The sequence below is a fragment of the Brassica rapa genome, unplaced genomic scaffold (genome assembly GCF_000309985.2).
Source record: "Brassica rapa cultivar Chiifu-401-42 unplaced genomic scaffold, CAAS_Brap_v3.01 Scaffold0902, whole genome shotgun sequence".
In the NCBI taxonomy this organism is placed as follows: Eukaryota; Viridiplantae; Streptophyta; class Magnoliopsida; order Brassicales; family Brassicaceae; genus Brassica; species Brassica rapa.
In genome coordinates, this window is record NW_022610838.1 from 73,863 (window position 1) to 97,535 (window position 23,673).

At 48.3% G+C, this 23,673-nt stretch overlaps 2 protein-coding genes across 3 annotated transcripts; one reads left to right on the top strand and one right to left on the bottom strand.

The window, feature by feature from the left end:
- Window positions 1-10,701: 10,701 nt before the first annotated feature.
- Window positions 10,702-16,209, top strand: LOC103848796. 2 transcript variants are annotated; one of them, XM_033283561.1, is made up of 9 exons: window positions 10,702-11,361; window positions 11,483-11,512; window positions 11,609-11,777; window positions 11,870-13,493; window positions 13,582-14,207; window positions 14,286-14,742; window positions 14,832-15,176; window positions 15,257-15,562; window positions 15,687-16,209. In XM_033283561.1, exons 3-9 carry the CDS (start codon window positions 11,749-11,751, stop codon window positions 15,972-15,974), a joined length of 3,675 nt encoding a protein of 1,224 aa, XP_033139452.1. In that variant the 5' UTR covers window positions 10,702-11,361; window positions 11,483-11,512; window positions 11,609-11,748; the 3' UTR covers window positions 15,975-16,209. The 2 variants fall into 2 exon arrangements, with proteins under 2 accessions (XP_033139452.1, XP_033139451.1); XM_033283560.1 differs by having other exon boundaries at window positions 11,483-11,777.
- A 3,279-nt stretch (window positions 16,210-19,488) lies between these two features.
- On the bottom strand, window positions 19,489-23,331 carry LOC117131406. Its single transcript, XM_033283559.1, has 2 exons — window positions 21,625-23,331; window positions 19,489-21,567 (listed from the first exon to the last, which is right to left on the bottom strand). Exons 1-2 carry the CDS (start codon window positions 22,637-22,639, stop codon window positions 19,682-19,684), a joined length of 2,901 nt encoding a protein of 966 aa, XP_033139450.1. The 5' UTR covers window positions 22,640-23,331; the 3' UTR covers window positions 19,489-19,681.
- Between the last annotated feature and the right edge of the window lie 342 nt (window positions 23,332-23,673).

Genomic DNA, 23,673 nt, shown 5'->3' on the forward strand with positions numbered 1-23,673 from the left:
AGAAAGATAAGAGATTTGTTTTTAAAAAGAATCCGTTTTAACCTCCTCAAAGGCTGGATTTCTCCTCAGCCAGCAGGCTTCCGCCTCCACCACCAATCCACAAAGTAAATAAACTCTTTTTTTTTTTTTTAAATACGGATCTTGCTTGTTTCTTTGCTTTTTTTTTTATAAGTGGATGGTAATGAGGGGCCCGGATTCAAGATAGACAGATGAAGAAGTGTTTAGAAGAAATGGAAGATGAGAAGATGGATCGAGATTGAGAATACCAGACGAGTGGCTCTGATACCACTTAAAGGACCCTAAGATCGGATTGCCCTCGACTGGATTCGTTTAGGATATGAACTCCGGAAAGGAGAACTGATGGATCGTTGGGTCGCACAAGGGTTGCGGATGTTCCCTTGATATTACCGGCTTCAATGACGCTTGATATGACTAACAAGTCCGCCAAGGAAGATCTCGAACTGGTTGCTTGATATGACTCACAAGACCAACTAGTTGAGAAGTGAATTGCTCGGATATGACTCACCAAGACAATCGAAAACAAGTTTTAAAGAGAACAGAGAGTTTAAACTCAGAAACATAATCCAAAATGATCTGATTTTATTAATGAGAAAGGACACTTATTTGGAAGACAAAGAAAATTAAAGACAATTGACTAGAATTTTGAGAGACATAAGAAAAGACTCTTCAATTTGCGGACTGGTCAAAGTGGCCCTTCAGCTGGCTTGTGTCTGACTGGCTGAACCACTGTAAGGAGCAGTACGGTCGCGGGCCGGTCCGTCTGTTCCGACTTGTCCGTCTCCTGAACCATCTTCGACCACAATCGTTCTAAGTCTTCTGAAAGATGAAGAATCTGTGCCTTAGAGAGATTCGGATGATCAAAGTGCATGAACTGATCAAATGGATCGATCAGTTCGTCAATACGGTTGGTATGTTCCAAACGAGCGAGAAGAGAGAAGTCGCGGCCAGTTCCTTGTCCTGCTCGGCCTAAGTTGCTTCTGGCTTGGCCGTTAGTCTGAGATTGGCGAGTTGTCCGGGAGAGAGACGATCCGGTAGGGTCAATTCAGTTGATAGATCGAGGATCCAGTCTAAGCTCCTTTCCGTCCATTCGTGGATCGATCCGGTACACAGCTTGGCTATGCTGATCGGTTCGGGTGGGATGATGAACCTCGGTTGGAATGTCCTGATCTTCCTGATGGTCGGGTTCCTCGGACTGAGGCACATCACAGGACGTCCGTGGCTGTCCATCAGTACACATATCAGCACGTTGGTCCTTGGACTCAGCACGCTGGCCCTTCCTGTGAACTGTTTGGGTGAATTTGGCCCACGTGGGCTGTCTGTTCAGTACATACAGGACGTCTGTGGGTTTCCGCCAGAACACACATGACGTCTGTGGCTGTCCGTGTGTGTCCGGGTGTATCCGTCTGTGTCCGTCAGCACACACAGGACGTCCGTGGCTGTCCATCACTACACATATCACCACGTTGGTCCTTGGACTAAGCACGCTGGCCCTTCCTGTGGACTGTTTGGGTGATTTTGGCCCACGTGGGCTGTCTGTTCAGTACACACAGGACGTCCATGGGTGTCCGCCAGCACCCACAGGACGTCCATGGATGTCTGTGGCTGTCCATCAGCACACACAAGACGTTTGTGGCTGTCTGTGTGTCCGTGTGTGTCCGTCAGCACACACAGGACGTCTGTGGGTGTCTGTCAGCACACACAGGACATCTGTGTGTGTCCGTAAGCACATACAGGACGTCTGTGGCTGTCTGTGTGTGTCTGTCAGCACACACAGGACGTCCGAGCTGTCCATCAGTACACATATCAGCACCTTGGTCCTTGGACTCACCACGCTGGCCCTTCCCGTGGATTGTTTGGGTAATTTTGGCCCACGTGGGCGGTCTGTTCAGTACACACAGGACGTCTGTGGGTGTCCGCCAGCACACACAGGACGTCTGTGGCTGTCCGCCAGCACACACATGACGTCCGTGGCTGTCCGTGGGTATTCGTGTGTGTCCATCACACACACAGGATATCCGTTGCTGTCCATCAGTACACATATCAGCACGCTGGTCCTTGGACTCAGCACGCTGGCCCTTCCCGTGGACTGTTCGGGTGGTTTTTGTCCACGTGGGCTGTCTGTTCAGTATACACATGACGTCCGTGGGTGTCCGTCAGCACACACAGGACGTACGTGGGTGTCCGTCAGCACACACAGGACGTCCGTGGCTGTTCGTGTGTGTCCGTGTGTGTATGTGTGTCTCCGTCAGCACACACAGGACGTCCGTGGCTGTCCATTAGTACACATATCAGCTCGTTGGTCCTTGGACTCAGTACGCTGACCCTTCCTGTGGACTGTTCGGGTGATTTTGGCCCACGTGGGCTGTCTGTTCAGTACGCACAGGACGTCTGTGGGTGTCCATCAGCACACACAGGACGTCTGTGTGTGTCCGTCTGTGTCCGTCAGCAGACACATGACTTCCGTGGCTGTCGATCAGTACACATATCAGCATGTTGTTCCTTGGACTAAGCATGCTGGCCCTTCCCGTGGACTGTTTGGGTGATTTTGGCCCACGTGGGCTGTCTGTTCAGTACACACAGGACGTCCATGGGTGTCCTCCAGCACACACAGGACATCCGTGGCTGTCTGTGGCTGTCCGTCAGCACACACAAGACGTCTGTGGCCGTCCTTGTGTGTCCGTCAGCACACACAGGACGTCCGTGGGTGTCCGTCAGCACACACAGGACATCTGTGTGTCCGTCAGCACATACAGGACGTCCGTGGATCGATCCGGTACACAGCTCGGCTATGCTGATCGGTTCGGCTGGGATGATGAACCTCGGTTGGAATGTTCTGATCTTCCTGATGGTCGGGTTCCTCGGACTGAGGCACATCACAGGACGTCCGTGGCTGTCCATAAGTACACATATCAGCACGTTGGGCCTTGGACTCAGCATGCTGGCCCTTCCCGTGGACTGTTTGGGTGATTTTGGCCCACGTGGGCTGTCTGTTCAGTACACACAGGACGTCTGTGGGTGTCTGCCAGCACACAGAGGACGTCTGTGGCTGTCTGTGGCTGTCTGTCAGCACACACAGGACTTCCGTGGCTGTCCGTGTGTATCCGTGTGTTTCAGTCAGCACACACATGACATCTGTGGCTGTCCATCAATACACATATCAGCACGCTGGTTCTTGGACTCAGCACGCTGGCCCTTCCCGTGGACTGTTCGGGTGATTTTTGCCCACGTGGGCTGTCTGTTCAGTACACACAGGATGTCCGTGGGTGTCCGTCAGCACACACAGGACGTCTGTGGCTGTCCGTGTGTGTCCGTCAACACACACAGGACGTCCGTGCCTGTCCATCAGTACACATATCAGCACGTTGGTGTTTGGACTCAGCATGTTGGCCCTTCCCGTAAACTGTGTGGGTGAATTTGGCACACGTAGACTGTCTGTTCAGTACATACAGGACGTCCGTGGGTGTCCGCCAGCACACACAGGACGTCCGTGTCTGTATGTGTGTGTCCGTGTGTGTCCAACTGTGTCGGTAAGCACACACAGGACGTCTGTGGCTGTCCATCAGTACACATATCAGCACGTTGGTCCTTGGACTAAGCACACTGGCCCTTCTCGTGGACTGTTTGGGTGATTTTGGCCACCGTAGGCTGTCTGTTCAGTACACACAGGACGTTCGTGGGTGTCGGCCAGCATACATAGGACGTCTGTGGCTGTCTGTGGCTGTCCGTCAGCACACACAAGATGGCCATGGGTGTCTGTGTGTGTCCGTGTGTGTCCGTGTGTGTCCGTCAGCACACACATGACGTCTGTGGGTGTCCGTCAGCACACAAAGGACGTCCGTTTGTGTCCGTCAGCACACACAGGACGTCCGTGGGTGTCCGTCCGCACACACATGACGTCCGTGTGTGTCCGTCAGCACACACAGGACGTCTGTGGCTGTCCGTGTGTGTCCCTGTGTGTCCGTCAGCACACACAGGACGTCTGTGGCTGTCCATCAGTAAACATATCAGCACGTTGGTCCTTGGACTCAGCACGCTGGCCCTTCCCATGGACTGTTTGGGGGATTTTGGCCCACGTGGGCTGTCTGTTCAGTACACACAGGACGTCTGTGGGTGTCTACCAGCACACATAGGACGTCCGTGGCTGTCTGTGGCTATCCGTCAGCACACATAGGATGTCTGTGGCTCTCCGTGTGTATCCGTGTGTGTCTGTGTGTGTCCGTCAACACGCAGAAGATGTCCATGGCTGTCCATCAGTACACATATCAGCACGCGGGTCCTTGGACTCAGCACGCTGGCCCTTCCCGTGGACTGTTCGGGTGATTTTTGTCCATGTGGGCTGTCTGTTCAGTACACAAAGGACGTCCGTGGGTGTCCGTCAGCACAGACAGGACGTCCGTGGCTGACTGTCAGCACACACAGAACTTCCGTGGCTGTCGGTGTGTATCCGTGTGTGTCCGTGTGTGTCCGTCAGCACACACAGGACATCTGTGGCTGTCCATCAGTACACATATCAGCACGCTGGGTCTTGGACTCAGCACGCTGGCCCTTCCAGTGGACTGTTCGGGTGATTTTTGCCCACGTGGGCTGTCTGTTCAGTTCACACAGGACGTCTGTGGGTGTCCGTCAGCACACACAGGACGTCCGTGGCTGTCCGTGTGTGTCCGTCAACACACACAGGACGTCCGTGGCTGTCCATCAGTACACATATCAGTACGTTGGTCCTTGGACTCAGCACGCTGGCCCTCTCTGTGGACTGCTTGGGTGAATTTGGCCCACGTGGGCTGTCTGGTCAGTACATACACGACGTCTGTGCGTGTCCGCAAGCACACACATGACGTCTGGGGCTGTCTGTGTGTATCCGTCTGTGTCTGTCAGCACACACAGGACGTCTGTGGCTGTCCATCAGTACACATATCACCACGTTGGTCCTTCGACTAAGCACGCTGGCCTTTCCCGTGGACTGTTGGGGTGATTTTGGCCCACGTGGGCCGTCTGTTCAGTACACACAGGACGTCCATGGGTGTCCGCCAGCACCCACAGGACGTCCGGGGCTGTCTGTGGCTGTCCGTCAGCACACACAAGACGTCTGTGGCTGTCCGTGTGTGTCTGTGTGTCCGTATGTGCCGTCAGCACACACAGGATGTCCGTGGGTGTCCGTCAGTACACACAGGACGTCTGTGTGTGTCCGTAAGCACATACAAGACATATGTGGCTGTCTGTGTGTGTCCGTGTGTGTCCGTCAGCACATACAGGACGTCTGTGGCTGTCCATCAGTACACATATCAGCACGTTGATCCTTGGACTCAGCACGCTGGCCCTTCCCATGGACTCTTTGGGTAATTTTGGCCCACGTGGGCTGTCTGTTCAGTACACACAGGACGTCTGTGGGTGTCCGTCAGCATACACAGGACGCCTGTGGCTGTTCGTGGCTGTCCGTCAGCACACATAGGACGTCCGTGGCTGTCTGTGGCTGTTTGTCAGCACACACATGACGTCTGTGGCTGTGCGTGTGTATCTGTGTGTGTTTGTTTGTGTCTGTCAACACACACAAGATGTCTGTGGCTGTCCATCAGTACACATATCAGAACGCGGGTCCTTGGACTCCGCACGCTGGCCCTTCCCGTGGACTGTTCGGGTGATTTTTGTCCATGTGGGCTGTCTGTTCAGTACACAAAGGACGTCTGTGGGTGTCCGTCAGCACACACAGGACGTCCGTGGCCGTCTGTGTGTGTCCGTCAACACACACAGGACGTCCGTGTCTATCCATCAGTACACATATCAGCACGTTGGTCCTTGGACTCAGCACGCTGGCCCTTCCCGTGGACTGTTCGGGTGATTTTTGCCCACGTGGGCTGTCTTTTCAGTACACACAGGACGTCTGTGGGTGTCCGTCAGCACACACAGGACGTCCGTGGCTGTCCGTGTGTGTCCGTCAACACACACAGGACGTCTGTGGCTGTCCATCAGTACACATATCAGCACGTTGGTCCTTGGACTCAGCACGCTGGCCCTTCCTGTGGACTGCTTGGGTGAATTTGGCCCACGTGGGCTGTCTGTTCAGTACATACAGGACGTCTGTGTGTGTCCGCAAGCACACACATGATGTCTGTGGCTGTCCGTGTGTATCCGTCTATGTCCGTCAGCACACACAGGACGTCCGTGGCTGTCCATCAGTACACATATCACCACGTTGGTCCTTGGACTAAGCACGCTGGCCCTTCCCGTGGACTGTTTGGGTGATTTTGGCCCACGTGGGCCGTCTGTTCAGTACACACAGGACGTCCATGGGTATCCGCCAGCACCCACAAGGCGTCCGTGGCTGTCTGTGGCTGTCCGTCAGCACACACAAGACGTCTGTGGCTGTCCGTGTGTGTCTGTGTGTGTCCGTGTGTGTCCGTCAGCACACACAGGATGTCCGTGGGTGTCCGTCAGTACACACAGGACGTCTGTGTGTGTCCGTAAGCATATATAAGACGTCTGTGGCTGTCTGTGTGTGTCCGTCAGCACACACCGGACTTCCGTGGCTGTCCATCAGTACACATATCAGCACGTTGGTCCTTGGACTCAGCACGCTGGCCCTTCCCATGGATTGTTTGGGTGATTTTGGCCCACGTGGGCTGTCTGTTCAGTACACACAGGACGTCCGTGGGTGTCTACCAGCACACATAGGACGTCCGTGGCTGTCTGTGGCTATCCGTCAGCACACACAGGATGTCTGTGGCTGTCCGTGTGTATCCGTGTGTGTCTGTGTGTGTCCGTCAACACGCAGAAGATGTCCATGGCTGTCCATCAGTACACATATCAGCACGCGGGTCCTTGGACTCAGCACGCTGACCCTTCCCGTGGACTGTTCGGGTGATTTTTGTCCACGTGGGCTGTCTGTTTAGTACACAAAGGACGTCCGTGGGTGTCCGTCAGCACACACAGGACGTCCGTGGCTGACTGTCAGCACACACAGGACTTCCGTGGCTGTCGGTGTGTATCCGTGTTGTCCGTGTGTGTCCGTCAGCACACACAGGACATCTGTGGCTGTCCATCAGTACACATATCAGCACGCTGGGTCTTGGACTCAGCACGCTGGCCCTTCAGAGTGGACTGTTCGGGGTGATTTTTGCCCACGTGGGCTGTCTGTTCAGTTCACACAGGACGTCTGTGGTGTCCGTCAGCACACACAGGACGTCCGTGGCTGTCCGTGTGTGTCCGTCAACACACACAGGACGTCCGTGGCTGTCCATCAGTACACATATCAGCACGTTGGTCCTTGGACTCAGCACGCTGGCCCTCCCTGTGGACTGCTTGGGTGAATTTGGCCCACGTGGGCTGTCTGTTCAGTACATACAGGATGTCTGTGTGTGTCCGCAAGCACACACATGACGTCTGGCGCTGTCCGTGTGTATCCGTCTGTGTCCGTCAGCACACAGAGGACGTCTGTGGCAGTCCATCAGTACACATATCACCACGTTGGTCCTTCGACTAACCACGCTGGCCTTTCCCGTGGACTGTTGGGGTGATTTTGGCCCACGTGGGCCGTCTGTTCAGTACACACAGGACGTCCATGGGTGTCCGCCAGCACCCACAGGACGTCCGTGGCTGTCTGTGGCTGTCCGTCAGCACACACAAGACGTCTGTGGCTGTCCGTGTGTGTCTGTGTGTGTCCGTATGTGCCGTCAGAGCACACAGGATATCCGTGGGTGTCCTTCAGTACACACAGGACGTCTGTGTGTGTCCGTAAGCACGTATGTGGCTGTCTGTGTGTGTTCGTGTGTGTCCGGCAGCACATACAGGACGTCCGTGGCTGTCCATCAGTACACATATCAGCACGTTGGTCCTTGGACTCAGCACGCTGGCCCTTCCCATGGACTCTTTGGGTAATTTTGGCCCACGTGGGCTGTCTGTTCAGTACACACAGGACGTCTGTGGGTGTCCGTCAGCATACACAGGACGCCTGTGGCTGTTCGTGGCTGTCCGTCAGCACACATAGGACGTCTGTGGCTGTCCATGGCTGTCTGTCAGCACACACATGACGTCTGTGGCTGTGCGTGTGTATCTGTGTGTGTTTGTTTGTGTCTGTCAACACACACAAGATGTCTGTGGCTGTCCATCAGTACACATATCAGAACGCGGGTCCTTGGACTCCGCACGCTGGCCCTTCCCGTGGACTGTTCGGGTGATTTTTGTCCATGTGGGCTGTCTGTTCAGTACACAAAGGACGTCTGTGGGTGTCTGTCAGCACACACAGGACATCCGTGGCCGTCTGTGTGTGTCCGTCAACACACACAGGACGTCCGTGTCTATCCATCAGTACACATATCAGCACATTGGTCCTTGGACTCAGCACGCTGGCCCTTTCCGTGGACTGTTCGGGTGATTTTTGCCAACGTGGGCTGTCTTTTCAGTACACACAGGACGTCTGTGGGTGTCCGTCAGCACACACAGGACGTCCGTGGCTGTCCGTGTGTGTCCGTCAACACACACAGGACGTCTGTGGCTGTCCATCAGTACACATATCAGCACGTTGGTCCTTGGACTCAGCACGCTGGCCCTTCCTGTGGACTGCTTGGGTGAATTTGGCCCACGTGGGCTGTCTGTTCAGTACATACAGGACGTCCGTGGCTGTCCGTGTGTGTCCGTCAAAACACACAGGACGTCTGTGGCTGTCCATGAGTACACATATCAGCACGTTGGTCCTTGGACTCAGCACGCTGGCCCTTCCTGTGGACTGCTTGGGTGAATTTGGCCCACGTGGGCTGTCTTTTCAGTACACACAGGATGTCTGTGGGTGTCCGCCAGCATACACAGAACGTCCGTGGCTGTTTGTGGCTGTCCGTCAGCACACATAGGACGTCCGTGGCTGTCTGTCAGCACACACAGGACGTATGTGGCTGTCCGTGTGTATCCGTGTGTGTCTGTGTGTGTCTGTCAACACACACAAGATCTTCGTGGATGTCCATCAGTACACATATCAGAACGCGGGTCCTTGGACTCCGCACACTGGCCCTTCCCGTGGACTGTTCGGGTGATTTTTGTCCATGTGGGCTGTCTGTTCAGTACACAAAGGACGTCTGTGGGTGTCCGTCAGCACACACAGGACGTCCGTGGCTGTCTGTGAGTGTCCGTCAACACACACAGGACGTCCGTGGCTGTCCATCAGTACACATATCAGCACGTTGGTCCTTGGACTCAGCACGCTGGGCCTTCCTGTGGACTTTTTGGGTGAATTTGGCCCACGTGGGCTGTCTGTTCAGTACATACAGGACGTCCGTGGCTGTCCGTGTGTGTCCGTGTGTATCCGTCTGTGTCCGTCAGCACACACATGACGTCCGTGGCTGTCCATCAGTACACATATCACCACGTTGGTCCTTGGACTAAGCATGCTGGCCCTTCCTGTGGACTGTTTGGGTGATTTTGGCCCACGTGGGCTGTCTGTTCAGTACACACAGGACGTCCATGGGTGTCCGCCAGCACCCACAGGACGTCCATGGCTGTCTGTGGCTGTCCATCAGCACACACAAGACGTTTGTGGTTGTCTGTGTGTGTCCGTGTGTGTCCGTGTGTGTCCGTCAGCACACACAGGATGTCTGTGGGTGTCCGTCAGCACACACAGGACGTCTGTGTGTGTCCGTAAGCACATACAGGACGTTCGTGGCTGTCTGTGTGTGTCCATGTGTGTCCATCAGCACACACATGACGTCCGTGGCTGTCCATCAGTACACATATCAGCACGTTGGTCCTTGGACTCAGCACGCTGGCCCTTCCCATGGACTGTTTGGGTAATTTTGGCCCACATGGGCTGTCTGTTCAGTTCACACAAGACGTCTGTGGGTGTCTGCCAGCACACACAGGACGTCTGTGGCTGTCCGTGGTTGTCCGTCAGCACACACATGACGTCCGTGGCTGTCCGTGGGTATCCGTGTGTGTCCGTCACACACACAGGATATCCGTTGCTGTCCATCAGTACACATATCAGCACGCTGGTCCTGGGACTCAGCACGCTGGCCCTTCCCGTGGACTGTTCGGGTGGTTTTTGTCCACGTGGGTTGTCTGTTCAGTATACACATGACGTCTGTGGGTGTCCGTCAGCACACACAAGACGTACGTGGGTGTCCGTCAGCACACACAGGACGTCCGTGGCTGTTCGTGTGTGTCCGTGTGTGTCTGTGTGTGTCCGTCAGCACACACAGGACGTCCGTGGCTGTCCATTAGTACACATATCAGCTCGTTGGTCCTTGGACTCAGTACGCTGACCCTTCCTGTGGACTGTTCGGGTGATTTTGGCCCACATGGGCTGTCTGTTCAGTACGCACAGGACGTCTATGGGTGTCCATCAGCACACACAGGACGTCCGTGTGTGTCCATCAGCATACACAGGACGTCCGTGTTTGTCCGTGTGTGTCCGTCTGTGTCCGTCAGCAGACACAGGACGTCTGTGGCTGTCGATCAGTACACATATCAGCATGTTGTTCCTTGGAGTAAGCATGCTGGCCCTTCCCGTGGACTGTTTGGGTGATTTTGGCCCACGTGGGCTGTCTGTTCAGTACACACAGGACGTCCATTGGTGTCCTCCAGCACACACAGGACATCCGTGGCTGTCTGTGGCTGTCCGTCAGCACACACAAGACGTCTGTGGCTGTCCGTGTGTGTCCGTGTGTGTCCGTCAGCACACACAGGACGTCCGTGGGTGTCCGTCAGCACACACAGGACATCTGTGTGTCCGTAAGCACATACAGGACGTCCGTGGCTGTCCGTGTGTGTCTGTGTGTGTCCGTCATCCGTGCCTGTCCATCAGTACACATATCAGCACGTTGGTCCTTGGACTCAGCACGCTGGCCCTTCCCGTGGACTGTTTGGGTGATTTTCACTACAAGAAAAATGGGTTTTAATAGCTTACCAGAATAGCGTTTTTTCCGGTTATGCTATGTTTGTGATACCCGTGTTTTAAAGATAGCGTGTCCATTTAATGAGACGCTATGTTAGAATGCTGATAAAAAAAATATAAAATAAGAGTACGGTTTTGAAGGAGGCGCTTATGTAATATAGCAATGAAACATTAATAGTGTTATGTTAAAGTTGCGCGGTAATGCCCGGGATACTTAGAATTATTTTGCCTCCTAAAATCATTTGTGCTGCCAAATAAAAAAATAGAAACTCCCAAAACATTAGGGTTCTTCCATCTCTCGTATTTGTTTCCCCCATTTCCTCCGTGCGATTGATAGACCCAAACCAAAACCTCTCCTTTCTGATTCCCAATCTCATCAAATTTCAGTCTCCGTTCGATCGATATACTTATCTAATCCAGAATCGGAAAAAACAAGATTGAAATCCATTTCGAATCAGTCCAAGGTGAACTCGGGTTTTTTTCATTTTGTCTCCTCTTCCGATTGTAAACCGTTTGTCTCTTGCCTATTAGTTATTTAGGTTTAATGCATGTTTAATTGAGTCGTTTCTGTGCTCAATGTTGCAGGGAGATTTCGTTCCAAATATTTCGATTAAGGTACTTCTAAATCTTATTCGTTTTTGTGCTCTCTTGGTATGTCGTATGACTGTTGTAATTTTCTGGGTTTATTAACATTGTTTTCTTCTTTTGTAGCTAAATCAAACCAAAGTTCAAGAGATCTATCAGGTAAAATAAGTTACACTCAATTAACTGGTTTACATATCTCGTATTGTTTTGTTCTTCTGGGTTGATAAACTGCGTCTCTTGTATGTAAAATTGGTTGGAGCTGAAACATGGATAAATCTTGGGTTTGGTTACCAAGGTATTAACTTCACTTCACAGTCATTTTAATTTTTCGTATTGTATATGTCACACTGCTAATCTGTTTATTTATCACTTGTTCTAACTCTCCAGGAATAGCCTTGAGTATGAGAAAGGAGCAAGTGAGTTTGTGTCTTCTTCATCAAGCCGTTTAGGTGTCCCAACAGAAATGTTCTGTCCGTGTGTTGATTGCCGCAATGTATGCCATCAGTCTACTGAGAAAGTTTTCGAGCATCTAGTGATTAGAGGGATGGATCCGAAGTACAAGAGTTGTAAATTCTGGTCCAAACACGGAGATAACAAGCCTGATAAGCCATCTGATATCAACTCCTCTGCAAGTGAGCCGTACGAGTTGTTAAGAACAGCTTTCATGCCAACTGAAGACCATCACTCAGCTCAGGAGGAGAGTGCAGAAGCGTCTGCGGGAACTGACAGACCAGAAGAAGCTGAGTTCAGAAAAAAACTGGAGGATGCAGAAACCCCGTTGTACTCTCAGTGTTCAAAATACACGAAGGTTGCTGCGATCATGGGACTGTACAGGATAAAGGTCAAAAGTGGGATGTCTGAAAGCTATTTTGATCAGCTATTGGTGTTAATTCATGATATGCTTCCTGGAGACAATGTGCTACCTAAGTCTACAGATGAGATAAAGAAGTTTCTGAAACAGTTTGGGTTTGGTTATGATGTCATCCACGCCTGCAAGAACGACTGTATCTTGTTTAGGAACCAGTATGAGGATGCGGTCAGCTGTCCAAGATGCAGTGAATCAAGATGGGAGAAGGATAAGCATACTGGTGAAGAGAAGAAAGGGATTCCGGTTAAAGTGCTTAGGTATTTTCCGATAAAAGATAGGTTCAGAAGAATGTTTAGATCAAAGCGTCTGGCGGAGGAGTTGTGTTGGCATTCGACAAATGCATCTGACGATGGAACTATGCGACATCCAGTTGATTCAGTGACTTGGGGACAGATAAACAACAAATGGCCAGAGTTCGCTGCTGAAGCAAGAAACCTAAGATTAGGTATTTCTACTGATGGCATGAATCCATTCTCCATGCAGAACACCAATTATACCACATGGCCTGTCCTCTTAGTCAACTACAACATGGCTCCAACGCAGTGCATGAAATCAGAGAACATCATGTTGACAATGTTGATACCTGGTCCAACCGCACCTAGCAACAACATAGACGTCTATCTACAACCACTCATAGAGGACTTGAAGAGTTTGTGGGCAGAAGGTATGGAAGTGCATGATTCGTTCAAGAAGGAGAGTTTCACTCTTAGAGCTATGTTGTTGTGGAGTATAACCGACTATCCTGGGTTAGGCACATTAGCTGGCTGTAAAGTTAAGGGGAAGCAAGCCTGTAATGTCTGTGGAAAGGATACACCGCATAGGTGGCTAAAGTTTAGTCGCAAACACGTTTACATGGGGAACAGGAAGCGGCTCATGCCTAATCATCCATATAGAAGACGGAAAGGATGGTTTGACAACACGGTGGAGACTGGTACTGCAAATAGGATTCAGAGTGGTGTAGAAATCTCTGACATTCTGAGGGATTTTAAAAACGACTTTGGGAAAAAGTTAAGTAAAAAGAGTAAGCGAAAAAGGACAACAGGAGATGAGAATGATGTTGCTTCATTGGAGGAGTACGAAGAAGATGATGATCTGTGGCGGTGGAAGAAAAAGTCAATTTTCTTTGAGTTACCTTATTGGAAGGTATGTTTCCTTTTCAGATATATAATTTAACTTATTCTCGATGTTTATATTTCTATACTGATTAAGACATGTATAAAATATATGGCAGGATATGCCAGTAAGGCATAACATAGATGTTATGCACGTGGAGAAGAATGTGTCTGATGCACTGCTGTCTATTCTGATGCATAGTGGAAAATCAAAGGATGGCGTGAAAGCAAGAAAAGATTTAGAAGACATGGGTATTAGAAGCAACTTGCATACAGAAGTGAGGGGAAAGAAAACTTACTTGCCTCCTGCTGCTTACTGGCTATCTAAGGAAGAAAAAAAGAAATTCTGCAGACGGTTATCAAACTTCAAAGGGCCTGATGGTTATAGTGCCAATATCTCCAACTGTGTCTCACTGGATCCTCCTGGTATTGGCGGCATGAAGTCACATGACCATCATGTACTAATGCAGAATATGTTACCGGTAGCATTGAGAGGTCTACTGCCAAGAGGGCCACGGATTGCAGTGACTCGGATATGCAATTACTTCAACAGACTCTGTCAACGCATTATTGAGCCAGAGAAGTTACTTAAGTTAGAAGCAGAGATTGTGGAGACAATGTGTCAGCTAGAGAGATTCTTTCCTCCATCTCTGTTTGATATAATGTTTCATCTTCCACTGCATCTAGCAAGAGAAGCACGCTTGGGTGGCCCTGTACACTTCAGGTGGATGTATCCCTTCGAGAGGTAGTTTTCTAGATTTATTTATAAGCTTGATTAACACTATACTGCTACTATAACAATAAGTTATATTTTTTTTGTAAGGTATATGAAGACTCTAAAAGCTTATGTGAAGAATTTTGCAGGACCCGAAGCTTGTATGGCCGAGGGTTATTTAGCAGGTGAATGCCTTGCATTTTGTATGGAGTTCCTGCAGAGATCAGTTCCAGTAGAAGAAGCAGTTAATAGAAACGAAGATCATGAGACTTCTCAGAATTTACTTGAAGGCCGGACGCTGAATAAAGCGACAGAAGTGACACTTACTGACAGTGAAATGGGTTCAAGTTCCGCAGATAATATCGGTGAAGATGCTGTGACTCAGGTTCTAGGAAAGGATAAACCAGGAAGAATTAGGGGGATGGGGCGAGGGGTTACTGCAACCAAATTGGCATTCTTACATGCTAGAGACTCCCATGTCCAGAAGCTTCAAGATACTCAAGTAGAGCTTATCAACAAGATTGAAGATTTGAGAAATGTGGTAAAAGACTTAGCCGGCCAAAAGGTAAGTCCTTGAACTAGAGTTGTAATTATTAGAGTCTTAAGTGATCTTTAAGGTTTTAAAAATCTTGTTTATTTCTGTTTCTGTGTTAGAATAAAACCGATTATCGTTCTACTTCTGAGGTTAGCGATATTAGCAAGGGAGGAATAAGGTGCCAGCTACTTGATTGGGTTTCCAATGATGATGTGGTTGTTGCTGAAGGAGAGTATCACTCTAGTGAACCCTACTACAAGATTGGTCGAATTCCATTGGGTCCAAACGCGGCTGCTGTAGTAGTAAAGTCTGTATCAGTAGAAACTGCATCTATATGGAGACCTACAGCAACTTGTTCTAGGCTTGCTCAGGCAGTTGGAGTGAAAATTGCATGGCCAGCGGATAAGCTAATACTGGACGATGATATTGACTTATCAAAAAATGGTAACACCATTGGATCAGAGGTAATTATATGTTGTCAGTTTTCTTCCGTAATGAGTGAATACATATCTAATGAAAATTCTGTGTTTTTTTTTTGCTTCAGCCTACTGATGATTCTTTAGGAAAAGTTCAAATCTTTGATTACTGGAAATCAGAAGATGAATTGATTGCTAAGGGTGTATTGTTGTCGACTGATCCTGCGGAACTAGTCAACCAAATACCGCTAGGACCGAATGCTGCAATTCTTAGAGTGGAAGTGGTTGTAAAATCTGATGCATATATTTGGAGACCAACTACTGAAATGACGAAGATGGGTGATGCGCTACATGGGACTATTGCCTGGCCTATCGATAAGATAGTACTACCTGAACAAGATTCACCAAAAGAATCAAACAAGAATTCAAATCAGGTATGTTTATGAAACATCTTATTTATTGCTTAAGTAAGTATTGTGATAGTTGTTGGTGTTAATATGATTCTTGGATTCAATGATGATATTGTCTTGATTCTGTTTGTTACTTTATTTTGTTTAGAGTGGTAGTAACAGCAGTGGTTGTAGCAGCAAAGGTGGTAAACAGAAGTGCGCCCTCTTGGACTGTAATAACTCTGGACTGAGAGTTGCTTTGGGTCGTGTGTTCTCAACTGATCCAACAGAGAAGGTGCATTTCGTCCCTTTAGGTCCCAATGCTACTAAGGTCTGGATAGAGGTTTCCGAGTTCGATGGGGCACGAGTGTGGAGGCCAAACAGTGAAATTGAATTCATTGGTGATGCAGTTGGAAGCATTGTGGCTTGGCCAAATGATAAGGTTGTTTTAATGTAAGGCAGGTCTGTTGCTTTTGAACTTGTTATGCTAGTACCTTGAACTATCTTTGTTATTTGCTCTACTTATGTAATATATGACAAGAATGGTTTTTATGTTCAATAATAGCAGTTTATGTTTTATAATTTAATGTCCCAAAACTAAATAATTGATTGTATATCACAAAATAAAAATATATAAAATATTAAAATTAAATATATATATTTAATTATTATTTTAAATATACTATATAATAGCAGCAAGAATAAGCTGCTATAATTTCAATATAATATATATAACAGAAGTATTAATTGCTATAGTTGTCTTAACAACAACATCTCGAAAACGCTGTTACTAATAACAATAATAACATTAATTAAGCGCTATTAAATATTAATCTATTGCAAAAGAAAAAGCGCTATCGATTCCAAGGAAACGATAGCACCTCGAAAAAGTGTTATCTAATGTGCCTTACCTACTATGACGGGCGATGATACAGCGTTCCTAAATCCGCTGTCGTATCGTTAAATAGCGTTTTTCGTCCGCTAGTAAAACCCATTTTTCTTGTAGTGTTTGGCCCACGTGGGCTGTCTGTTCAGTACACATAGGATGTCCGTGGGTGTCCGCCAGCTCACATAGGACGTCTGTGGCTGTCCATCAGCACACACTTGACGTCCGAGGCTGTCCGTGGGTATTCGTGTGTGTCCGTGTGTGTCCGTCAGCACACACAGGATGTCCGTCAGCACACACAGGATGTCCTTGTCTGTCCATCAGTACATATATCAGCACGCTGGTCCTTGGACTCAGCATGCTGGCCCTTCCCGTGGACTGTTCAGGTGATTTTTTGTCCGCGTGGGCTGTCTGTTAAGTACACACAGGACGTCCGTGGGTGTCTGTCAGCACACACAGGACGTCTGTGGGTGTCTGTCAGCACACACAGGACGTCCGTGGCTGTCCGTGTGTGTCCGTGTGTGTCCGTCAGCACACACAGGACGTCCGTGGTTGTCCATCAGTACACATATCAGCTCGTTGGTCCTTGGACTCAGTACGCTGACCCTTTCCGTGGACTGTTCGGGTGATTTTGGCCCACGTGGGCTATCTGTTCAGTTCGCACAGGACGTCTGTGGGTGTCCATCAGCACACACAGGACATCCATGTGTGTCCGTCAGCACACACAGGACGTCCGTGTGTGTTCGTGTGTGTCCGTCTGTGTCCGTCAGCACACACATGACGTCTGTGGCTGTACATCAGTACACATATCAGCATATTGGTCTATGGACTAAGCACGCTGGCCCTTCCCGTGGACTGTTTGGGTGATTTTGGCCCACGTGGGCTGTCTGTTCAGTACACACTGGACGTCTGTGGGTGTCCGCCAGCACACACAGGACGTCTGTGGGTGTCCGCCAGCACACACAGGACGTCTATGGCTGTCTGTGGCTGTTCGTCAGCACACAAAAGACGTCTATGGCTGTCCATGTGTGTTCGTGTGTGTCCGTCAGCACACACAAGATGGCCGTGGGTGTCCGTCGGCACACACAGGACGTCTATGTGTGTCTGTCAGCACATACAGGACGTCCGTGGCTGTCCTTGTGTGTCCGTGTGTGTCCGCCAGCACACACAGGACGTCCGTGGCTGTCCATCAGTACACATATCAGCACGTTGGTCCTTGGACTCAGCACGCTGGCCCTTCCTGTGGACTGTTTGGGTGAATTTGGCCCACGTGGCCTGTCTGTTCAGTGCATACAGGACGACTGTGGGTGTCCGACAGCACACACATGACGTCCGTGGCTGTCCGTGTGTGTCCGTGTGTATCCGTCTGTGTCCGTCAGCACACACAGGACGTCCGTGGCTGTCCATCAATACACATATCACCAAGTTGATCCTTGGACTAAGCACGATGGCCCTTCCCGTGGACTGTTTGGGTGATTTTGGCCCACGTGGGCTGTCTGTTCAGTACACACAGGACGTCCATGGTGTCCGCCAGCACCCACAGGACGTCCGTGGCTGTGTGGATGTCCGTCAGCACACACAAGACGTCTGTGACTGTCCGTGTGTGTCCGTGTGTGTCTGTGTGTGTCCATCAGCACACACACGACGTCCGTGGGTGTCCGTCAGCACACACATGACGTCTGTGTGTGTCCGTAAGCACATACAGGACGTCTGTGGCTGTCCGTGTGTGTCCGTCAGCACACACAGGACGTCTGTGGCTGTCCATCAGTACACATATCAGCACGTTGGTCCTTGGAGTCAGCACGCTGGCTCTTCCCGTGGACTGTTTGGGTAATTTTGGCCCACGTGGGCTGTCTGTTCAGTACACACATGACGTCTGTGGGTGTCCACCAGCACACACAGGACTTCTGTGGCTGTCCGTAGGTATCGGTGTGTGTCCGTCAGCACACACAGGATATCTGTGGATGTCCATCAGTACACATATCAGCACGCTGGTCCTTGGACTCAGCACACTGGCCCTTCCCGTGGACTGTTCGGTGATATTTTTCCACGTGGGCTGTCTGTTCAGGACACACATGACTTCCGAGGGTGTCCGTCAGCACACACAGGACGTACGTGGGTGTCCGTCAGCACACACAGGACGTACGTGGGTGTCCGTCAGCACACACAGTACGTCCGTGTCTGTTCAGTACGCACAGGACGTCTGTGGGTGTCCATCAGCACACACAGGACGACCGTGTGTGTCCGTCAGCACACACAGGACGTCCGTGTGTGTCCGTCAGCACACACAGGACGTCCGTGGCTGTCCATCAGTACACATATCAGCTCGCTGGTCCTTGGACTCAGTACGCTGACCCTTCCCATGGACTGTTCGGGTGATTTTGGCCCACGTGGGGTGTCTGTTCAGTAAGCACAGGACGTCAGTGGGTTTCCATCAGCACACAGAGGACGTCCGTGTGTGTCCGTCTGCACACACAGGACGTACTTGGCTGTCCGTGTGTGTTCGTGTGTGCCCGTCAGCACACACAGGACGTCCGTGGCTGTCCATCAGTACACATATCAGCATGTTGGTCCTTGGACTCAGCACGCTGACTCTTCCCGTGGACTGTTCGGGTGATTTTCGCCCATGTGGGCTGTCTGTTTAGTAAACAGAGGACGTCTGTGGGTGTTGTAGGCTGGGATTCAGGGTGGGCAAGATGGATGATGGAAGCTTGGATGGGTCGACCAAAGAGATGATCGGATGGGCGATATGATGGAATGCAAGTTATGAACCTGAAAACAAATGCAAAATCAAATGAGATATGATTTCTAATATGATAAAACAAGATAAATAAAGATAGATAGGATGGAATCAAGCTGCTGGTTGTGTAACACTCTCAGCTTGATCAAAAGATGATTGAAGTGGATTGAGATGGTGCTTTGCTTGCTGGACTGACGTCTCTCTCAAGCTTGGCAAACGAATTGGAGTGGAAGGATGGGGGATTGAGGACGCCACAAGACTCTATGGAAAGGAGCCTTGATAAGTCAAGGTGCTTTGGAGCTGCTTCACACAAACTCAAAAGACTTAGAACAATAGTTTTAAGAAAACTAGAAAACTGAATAATTCTTATTACTTTCAAAAATGGGTGATTTACAATGAAACAAAGACTAGAGCTTTATAGGCTCGACCAAGGACTCTCTAACAGTCATAAAATGACATAAGGAAAGAAATAAAAATCGAAATAATAAACTTGGAAGCAAAGGAATTGATGGCTCCTTGAAAACTAGCCGTTGGAGGCTTAATGATGAGAATCTTGTGAAGACTTGTATCTTGATAGCTTCTGGACGTGGCCATGATCTTCAAGCCTTCCTGAAATACTCCTTGGCCTCAGTAAAAGAGAATATGGCCGTTGGTCTTGGGCAAAAATCTGTAGAAACTTCTCCAAAGCATTTAGTGTAGATGTTGCCAAATATGGAAGGTTGATGGGAAGAGAGATCCGCCTGATCTCCTGGGTGCTGGTCCAGCTGAGGACGTCTTGGATGTCTTCTGAATGGTCTAGAGTATCTCCTGGTTCCCATAGATAGCCCTGGGTCGAACCAAGTTGAATTGGTTGAAGACTTTCCTTAAATGATGTCGGTTTGGCCAATTGATGCAAACCGGCTTGATCTTTTGGTTTGATTGGGATCCGCCTGATCCAGTGTGGCATGGTGCTTCCTATGATGTTGTAGAGTGCCTCTGAATGACTTAGAAGGTCTCCTGGTTGCCATTCTTGAGGTTGGTTCGATGTGAAACCCGGATCTTCCAAATAAGGCAAGTGTAGAGCTGGTTTGGCCGGTTTTGGGAAATTGATCATATCTTCCAATTTCCTTGACCATTTCTCGAGATCTTGGGCTTTCTGGAAAGATAATAAACTCCTCTTGATTCCTATGATCGGTTTTGGTTCAGGCCGCTTCTTCTTTGGGCTTGAATCCTCTTCTAAAGTCGCATACTCGCAGATGGACGGGCTGAGAAACCTCTGAATTGTAAAATTCATAACTTCTTGCTCCGTGAATATTTTGGGCAGATTCCAATTTTCCTGGACTCCCTCTTGAGTGTAGAATCCATAAAAATTATCCTCGTGATTTAAACCCTCCTGGTTTGTAAGATATGGCATTTTTAGTGCACGTATGTCCTGGTTGGCGCCTTGGCTGGTTGAGTAGGGTGTTGGGTCGACCTCTGGTTGAGCTGCTGAATTGCTGGCCGCAACATTCCCTCCCCCTTGAAAAGGTTTCGACCTCGAAACTGTATAACCTGCACCAAGATAGAGCAAGTCAGCTTTCATACTCTTTTGAGATTCTAAGGTCTTACCTTGATATTGTTTTGGTTTGGTGATGGATTGTTCATCAGGTGGCTCTTCTTTCAGCAAATAGGATAGGATCACGCCTCTGCTATGGACTTTTGCATTGCTTCTCTTCTTCAGTGGATGGTCCTTCATACTCCTAGCAGGCTCAGCTCTGACCATCTTTGGGTTTGATCCTCCTAGCAACAAAAGATTATCCCGTGGGATTTCTTCGAAGCTTTCTTCTTTGCAACCTGAAATTTTTTTAACATTCTGGACAAAGACCAAGTGAATTATATCTGATACTGGAATTTCATGAACAGAATTTGTTATGGTCGAATTTACCTTGGGTGCATCAGCATGATGAAGAATGATATTCTTCTTTGGACAGATTTGGTTAGATGGCTGCCTTTCTTGCAAATGTTTACCTTGGTTGGTATAACCATCTTCTTGTGATAGCTCAGCTCGGTTTTTATGTTCTTCTTGACTTATCCCTGGATCAAAACATCTTGGCAAAGACAAGTGTATTATACCAAAGTATAGGGATTTATAAACTGAAGAAAACATAGAACAATTAACCTTAATGTCAAATGTGGCAGTAAGAACTTCTTGTTCTTTGTTTGCCTTGTAGTAACCTTGCTTTCCTGTACCAATTTCACTTTTCCTTGGACAAGACAAGTGCATTAATCTTGTCATAGAATCAATAAAAACATTCTGGTTTAAAGTGAATTTTACCTCAGATTTTGGCACTTGAACAGTACATTGTTCAGATTTCGGTTTCCACTTATGGTGTGGATTTTGATTGAGCTCATGATCTGGTTCGGCACTTGGAACTCCAGTAAGCATATGGCTCTCATCTGGTATCCCTGTACCAAGAATATAAATGTTTAAACCAGTATCTAAAGGTGGTGTTAGACACTTACCTTGGTTTGATACTTGGATCACTGGTTTTGGTTTATTAAGCAACTTTGATTGCTTTGTGCTTTGAGCTTCCTTCTGGTCCATTGGAAGGTTTGTGCCTGGCGCCTCTTCTTCTATGTACCTAGGCTCATTTAGACCTGTAATAACACTCTTGGACAAAGACAAGTGCATCATACAAGTGGTAGATGATTTATGAAAAGATTTATCATGTATAGGACTTACCTTAGCCTTTACTTGGACAATAACTTGCTCTGGTTTGTCTTTGGACCTGATCAAAGTGTTTTGGCCGACACTTGTACTCATCTTCCTGACCTTTGGGATGTCACTCTCCTGCTCTAAGCAGTGGACAATGGCGTGCCCCTGGTTTGGCTGAAAGTTGGCTTCTTTAGGCAAGACTCTTTGAACTTCTTGTTCCACAATTTTCCTTGCTTCTTTGGAACCATGAGTTGGATATCTCCTTGGATATAGTTCCTGGATTTCAGACCTTGTATAATCTGGTGCAAATCTATCCCTCATGACTTCCTTAAGAGCTCTCCACGTTTTGATAGCTGGATCCTTGTAAAACCATCTATCATCCTCTTCTTGTACCCACCATTTAAAAGCATCATCTTTTAGTTGATCAATGGCATAAGCTAGCCTCTCTTTCCTCAGGATGTTGTTGTAGTGAAACCATTCATCAAGGTTCCTCTCCCATCTTAGATAACCTCTTTTTCCTGAAAATTTAAAGAGTTCAACTTTATCAGCAAAAGAGTTATAATCAAACCGAGAATTAACAACATAAGGGTTGTGGGTTTTAGAAGTTGGAGTTTGATTGATCCTTGAAGGATCTGGTGGCTTGGGCTCGACGTATACTGGCCCTGGTACATTTCCAAATCTCCTTTCTCCTTCATGTGGACGTTGGCCTTGTGCCTGATTTATTTTCTCCAATTGAGCAATCTTAATTTGGAGCTTTTGTAGAGCTGCGGACTGTTGGCTCAAGGTGGCCCTTAGGTTTTGGCCGTGTCTCTCCACCTCCATTGCTTCCTGAAAACAATCTCAAAGAAAAAGTGAAGGTATGGAAAGTTTTGGTCTAACCAAAATAAAACAAATGCAATTTAACTAAACCGAGAAAATATGCAATTATGAACCGAAATGAAGTAACTATACTAAAATGATTTTTCTTTTGGTTTTCTGAATGAAATTTCGAAATTAAACAATATGGTATGAAAAGAAACAAAAATGGTATGACTTTTTATTTATTTTTTTTTAAGCAAGAAACAACTATGAAAATGCAGATCTTTTTTTTTTTTTTTTGAAATGAATGCACAAAATCAAAAAATGGAAAGTGGAGCTGGGGAATGAATGCAAACACGTTTTTCTTTTCTTTTTATGGATGAAATGAATCAAACCAGACAACAGGTCGTCTCCTATCTCAACTTTTTATGGCTTTTCAATTTATGATGAACAAAGAACACAAAAATGCAAAAACAGTTTTTTTTTTTTTTTTGATTTATAAATGGAAAAGCAAATGCAAACAAGATGAATGATGCAAGGATAGAATGGACCTGATTCAGGAGCTTAAGCTCTGATACCAAATGTTGTAGGCTGAGATTCAGGGTGGGCAAGATGGATGATGGAAGCTTGGATGGGTCGACCAAAGAGATGATCGGATGGGCGATATGATGGAATGCAAGTTATGAACCTGAAAACAAATGCAAAATCAAATGAGATATGATTTCTAATATGATAAAACAAGATAAATAAAGATAGATAGGATGGAATCAAGCTGCTGGTTGTGTAACACTCTCAGCTTGATCAAAAGATGATTGAAGTGGATTGAGATGGTGCTTTGCTTGCTGGACTGATGTCTCTCTCAAGCTTGGCAAACGAATTGGAGTGGAAGGATGGGGGATTGAGGACGCCACAAGACTCTATGGAAAGGAGCCTTGATAAGTCAAGGTGCTTTGGAGCTGCTTCACACAAACTCAAAAGACTTAGAACAATAGTTTTAAGAAAACTAGAAAACTGAATAATTCTTATTACTTTCAAAAATGGGTGATTTACAATGAAAC

Excerpts from the sequence above, each read along its gene's own strand:
- LOC103848796 (XM_033283560.1), top strand. The coding sequence starts at position 11,749 with ATGGATAAATCTTGGGTTTGGTTACCAAG. Across the intron at positions 14,208-14,285 it reads TGGATGTATCCCTTCGAGAG|GTATATGAAGACTCTAAAAG; the intron begins GTAGTTTTCTAG and ends TTTTTTTGTAAG. Across the intron at positions 14,743-14,831 it reads AAGACTTAGCCGGCCAAAAG|AATAAAACCGATTATCGTTC; the intron begins GTAAGTCCTTGA and ends TTTCTGTGTTAG.
- LOC117131406 (XM_033283559.1), bottom strand. The coding sequence starts at position 22,639 with ATGGAGGTGGAGAGACACGGCCAAAACCTAAGGGCCACCTTGAGCCAA. Across the intron at positions 21,568-21,624 it reads GATCCAAGTATCAAACCAAG|GGATACCAGATGAGAGCCAT; the intron begins GTAAGTGTCTAA and ends TTCTTGGTACAG.